General features: G+C 36.7%; 1 protein-coding gene across 5 annotated transcripts in view; it reads right to left on the bottom strand.

Moving 5' to 3' along the window:
* The window catches only part of COL21A1 (collagen type XXI alpha 1 chain), a 190,004-nt gene that overhangs the window by 33,585 nt on the left and 151,789 nt on the right, over positions 1 to 4,630 (bottom strand). For 4 of the 5 annotated variants that reach the window (XM_080389895.1, XM_080389898.1, XM_080389896.1 and 1 more), the window contains 4 exons: positions 2,952 to 3,098; positions 2,800 to 2,854; positions 2,281 to 2,481; positions 705 to 782 (listed from right to left, as the gene is read on the bottom strand). In XM_080389895.1, the coding sequence (XP_080246021.1) occupies positions 705 to 782; positions 2,281 to 2,481; positions 2,800 to 2,854; positions 2,952 to 3,098 (481 nt within the window). Of the gene's footprint in view, positions 1 to 704; positions 783 to 2,280; positions 2,482 to 2,799; positions 2,855 to 2,951; positions 3,099 to 4,630 lie in introns of those variants that run through there. The other variant, XM_080389899.1, reaches the window with a different exon arrangement.

Genomic DNA, 4,630 nt, shown 5'->3' with positions numbered 1-4,630 from the left:
CTTAATGGCACACAAGCAATAAACAAATACATTACAGAGTGTTCTTAATGAAATGAAAACAAGAGCAAGTAAGGACACACAAACTCCCTGCTCTTTGGTGAAGTATGCAGATAAAACTTCATTTTCTGAAAAAGACACTTCTTGTCTCATACTGCGTGCATATTTATATAAACCACATGGTACCTTATTAAGATTAAAAGGAAATATAAAAAATCTACTTTAGTATATTGTTTTACTTTATCACATAAACAGGAACCACCATGGCATGAATCAGAGTCCTCCTCTTTCTATTCACTTCTCTTGCTTTGGATCAAGCCCTAATAGCTCTTCCAAAAGCCCAGCTTTGCGTTTTGCATGAATACGCTGCTGTTCAGAAAAATATTTTCCTTCACTAAGCAAGGCTTAAAAGTCACATGATTATATTAGGGCTCAGTTTTCAGTTAATGGTTGACTTGAAGATCTATCTATCAAGAAACAGCAGTCTCAGGTACCAATCTCTACAAGACCTGTCTTATAAAACAATGTATTATATGACATTTTACAAGGCATGCAAGAGACAGGCATTAGCCAGAAGACATACATGGTAATTAAGATGTGTAAAAACTATCTACATTTTTCCAAATTATATCAATATTCTTCCTAAACCACAGTTTTTTAGAAATTATTAGAATGTACTGAATCTGCATAGCTGAACCATCCCTCACCTGGAGGTCCTGGGGGGCCTTGGATGCCAGGAACCCCAATTCCTTGATTGCCTTTTGCACCATTTTTTCCTGGAAGTCCTGTGAATTAGCAAACATAAGTATATCTTTGCACACTAAGAAAAGAATATTTTCATCCAATGAATTAGGAATTCTACATCTGATAATATTTATTGAATAAAAAAATGTAATACTTCAAAAGCAAATAATGGCATGTAAAAGAAGCATTTCCTTGTAACCTGCACAGAGTAGCAGGATTCTAAATTATCCCCATTTTTACTGAATTAAGAGCTGATGTAGCACCTGTTAAGCAGACAGCTACTATGATTTGTGGGAATAGATGATGGACAATTAAGAAATTTACTGTCATTACCTTTCCATTGGCAAAGTTTTTAAGAAGTTCTATGAAGGAAGTGTAAGTATTCACCACAGTCCCCATTTAATACAGAATAATAGACAATCTTCCGCAACATATGGCAGAACTACATCTCTACCAAAGAAATACTGAGAGGGGCAAAGTATGTGCTCTCTTACACTAGTAAAACCCAATAAATTCAGTTTCTTCATAGAAACAAGTATCTATTTTTCCAGCTCTTACAGAATAGCTGGAACGGTTAATGTCCTCTCCAGAGTAAAATTGCACATTCTTCTATTGGAGATGAAATTATAAAAGCACTATAGACGAATCATCATTACATCCAGAACAGATTTGATGTGCTAGGTCACAGTCAGTAAGTCACAAAGAAAATAAATATTTACCAATCGTTTGCCTACCTACCTACCCCTGGCACATTACCAGTTACCTATATTTCATACAGCTTTCCTGATTATTTTGATGCTATAGTTAACGGGCACTGCTGGAAGTAATTACCAAATTGTGGACTTCACCCAGTCTCTTGGTCTAGTTCCAGACCATATATACATACTTAGGTGTGCAAATACATCACAGAAATCAGTTGGAATGCTTAGGTGGATGAGTTACCTGAAAGCATAAATCTTAGCTTGCCTAGAATGAAACCAGAATGTTTAAGAAAAGCATAAAAAAAGAAGCAAAAATCCTTACGAGATAAAAACAAAAGGAGAAAACCCTAGGAAATCAGAGGGAGTATAGAGGTTATCGCATGCCAAAAATAAGCCTAGAGGGTGGTAGATTGTAAATAGCCAGGGAATAAATACTGTTCTTCAAAAAAGCAGAAACAAAGTTTGGAAGAAAAGAAACCACAAAACATATAAATACATTGAAATCCAGGCCTAAGCATATTTGATCTAAAAAAAATAAATAATAAAATGCAGTTAAAAACATTTACATGAGACTAAGAACTCTCTAAAAAGATCAAACTGAAGTTTGACTACAGTAGAACTGAACACTAGCTGTCTTGCCGTGCTCCTGTATTTTCTCTTCTTCTGACATGGCTTCCTCATAAGCAGGGAAATATTCACATTGCACCGTGTCCCCAGTTACACTCTGAGATACAAACTCAGCGATTCCCTCACTCCACCTGCACTGATCCCATTCAAAACTGGAAGCAGAAAACGAAGCCATAAAAGCCATTAGCACCGTGACAAACGCACGCAGTACCTCTTGTCCCACGAGCCCCAGGGCGACCCGGGATGCCTGTCAGCCCCGGAATGCCATCATTTCCTGGTAAACCAGGAAACCCTCTTGGGCCTTCAGGGCCTCTTGGACCTGGTGGTCCTGGAAGTCCTGGGGAAGCGCTTTGGGATTGACAGTGGTTACAGTTTTGTAGCCTTCCACTCTGGAGGATGGCAGGCAACTGGGCTGGGAGAATTCAAACAAAAAATTGTTTAGAGTGTTATAACAATAAAATAGAAAAATATTGCCCCCTAGCCACTAATACAAAAACTAACAAAAAAAATATTATTTAGAGAATATTATAACCTTTAGGAAAGAAGTTGGTAAAGTATGGAACCTTTTTGATGAAAGAAATAAATAAACATGGAAATACATTTCCACACCTGTAGGTGATAAATCAGCAATATCAATCTCGCTTTCAAGAAAGCATCTTTATAACTATCAAGAAACTTCTTTAGCACTTTAAACAAGGAAAGAACAGTCTAAAGAGGCTTTCAAACTTACTTCTCAGTACATCTGAACACACCTGTCGAATAAATTCTTCTGAAAATTCTCGAGCCTGAATTGAACAGAGAACAATTAAAAGAACAGAGAACATGCATTTGTTTGGGGGTTTTAAAGTACCCAAAATGACAAGTTTGAGGTCCTATACATACAGGTTTTCCATCTGATCCAGGTGGTCCCGGGGGTCCTCTATCTCCTGGCTGACCTCTGAGACCAGGAGGTCCAACCAAACCCTGGATACCGGATTCTCCTTTTTGCCCACTGATGCCTCGAATGCCCGGATCTCCTTTCTCACCTTTCTGGAATGAAAACCAATGAAAAGCCAATTGTTTCTTCACAGCCAGTTTGGAAGCTGGGTAGCACCAAGTAAACATGTTCTGAGAAAATCTTCACTGATGATTTTCATAAAATGAATAGAAGTTGTCACTGAAAATTAACTTGATACTAATGAGGCCTATTTTACTAAAATATCCTGGAATTTTCAGGATTTCTTCTTTAGTAACTGTTTCCAGATACAATTATTTACCAAATATAATTAGAAATAAATTAGCTTTTTTTTTCTCTTTTAAACTTTAAGGACCCATTTTACTCATAATTAATAAAAAACAAAATAACCTTCCTTATTAAAATATGGAAGGAAAGGCTTTATTCACTTTTTTCAGGAGAATTTAATGATCTGTTACAGTACATTAAAACCCTTAGAAGGCTGGAAAAATTAGAAGTGAAATCCTGTCATCACTGAGGTTCGTAGCAAGCTTCTTATAATAATCAAGGCTTTTACCCTGTGTCTGTAGTGTAGAACACAAAGGAAAAAAATAGTTTGATTTCAGTTAAGATTTTTTTTTTTGGGGGGGGGGGATGGGGGGGGTCGTATGATTGATAAGAAGTGTATTCCATTTGTTTTACTGGAAATGGTTAAAACAATACTGGAAAATACTTTGACATATCTTCATCAAAGCAATGGTTCTTCTATGTATGGAATTATCTACTCCATTAGTTCATGTGGAACTTTTCCTATGCTGGAGCCAACAAAACATCACTACAATGTAATTTGGTGCGTGCCCAGGATTGAAGTATACTGTTTGCACCCTGATGAGCCTTTCCTTCCATTTTTGCACAGCTTCTGGATAATTTCACCAGTTGCTTCAAAATTTTCTTTCACTCTTTCCAACCGTTTTAGATGGAATTATGAAAACAGCAGAATTACTATATATGACAAAACTTACTGGAGAAAATAATGCAAGTTTAGGAAGCACTCAGGCATACAGTCTTCATAGACTTACACTGAATTTTAAAGTATGGTTATTTATATTACTTTTTATCATTTTATATACTACTTACCAAAACTCTTTACAGCAAAAAAATTCAAAGCTGTCTGGCTTGGTCTGAAGCAGTAACACTGCCCAGAGTTCTCCACATGAATTATTAGAGTAGCAACCTTCAAATTCAGTATTGGATTACTCAGTTTGATGCAGGGATTACTTGGTTGTATGCAGAGCGCCAGACACTAAAATGAGGCAGGTAGTTTTTCCTCTTTAAAAAGCCAGAGGAATTAGACAAAATGTGACAGATGTCTGTCAGGTGCCTAAGAGTACTGCTGGAAAGATGGTCCACCAGTAAGATGTCATGCGTGAACTGAACAGCAGTCCATACCCTCTTCCCACTTGAAAAGTTATACACTAATTCAGAACTGACTTTTTCCAAGGTTGTAATTGTATTTTATTTTCCCGATACTGTCAACTTGAATGTTGTAGACACTGAGAACTGATACTTAGTTACACCAGGTAGGCTTGTACTTGTTAATTTCTATTACATAATTACAAAAGTGGGG

This window comes from Falco punctatus (genome assembly GCF_963210335.1).
Source record: "Falco punctatus genome assembly, chromosome: 5".
NCBI classification, from domain to species: domain Eukaryota; kingdom Metazoa; phylum Chordata; class Aves; order Falconiformes; family Falconidae; genus Falco; species Falco punctatus.
This window is presented reverse-complemented; position numbering and strand designations above follow the sequence as displayed.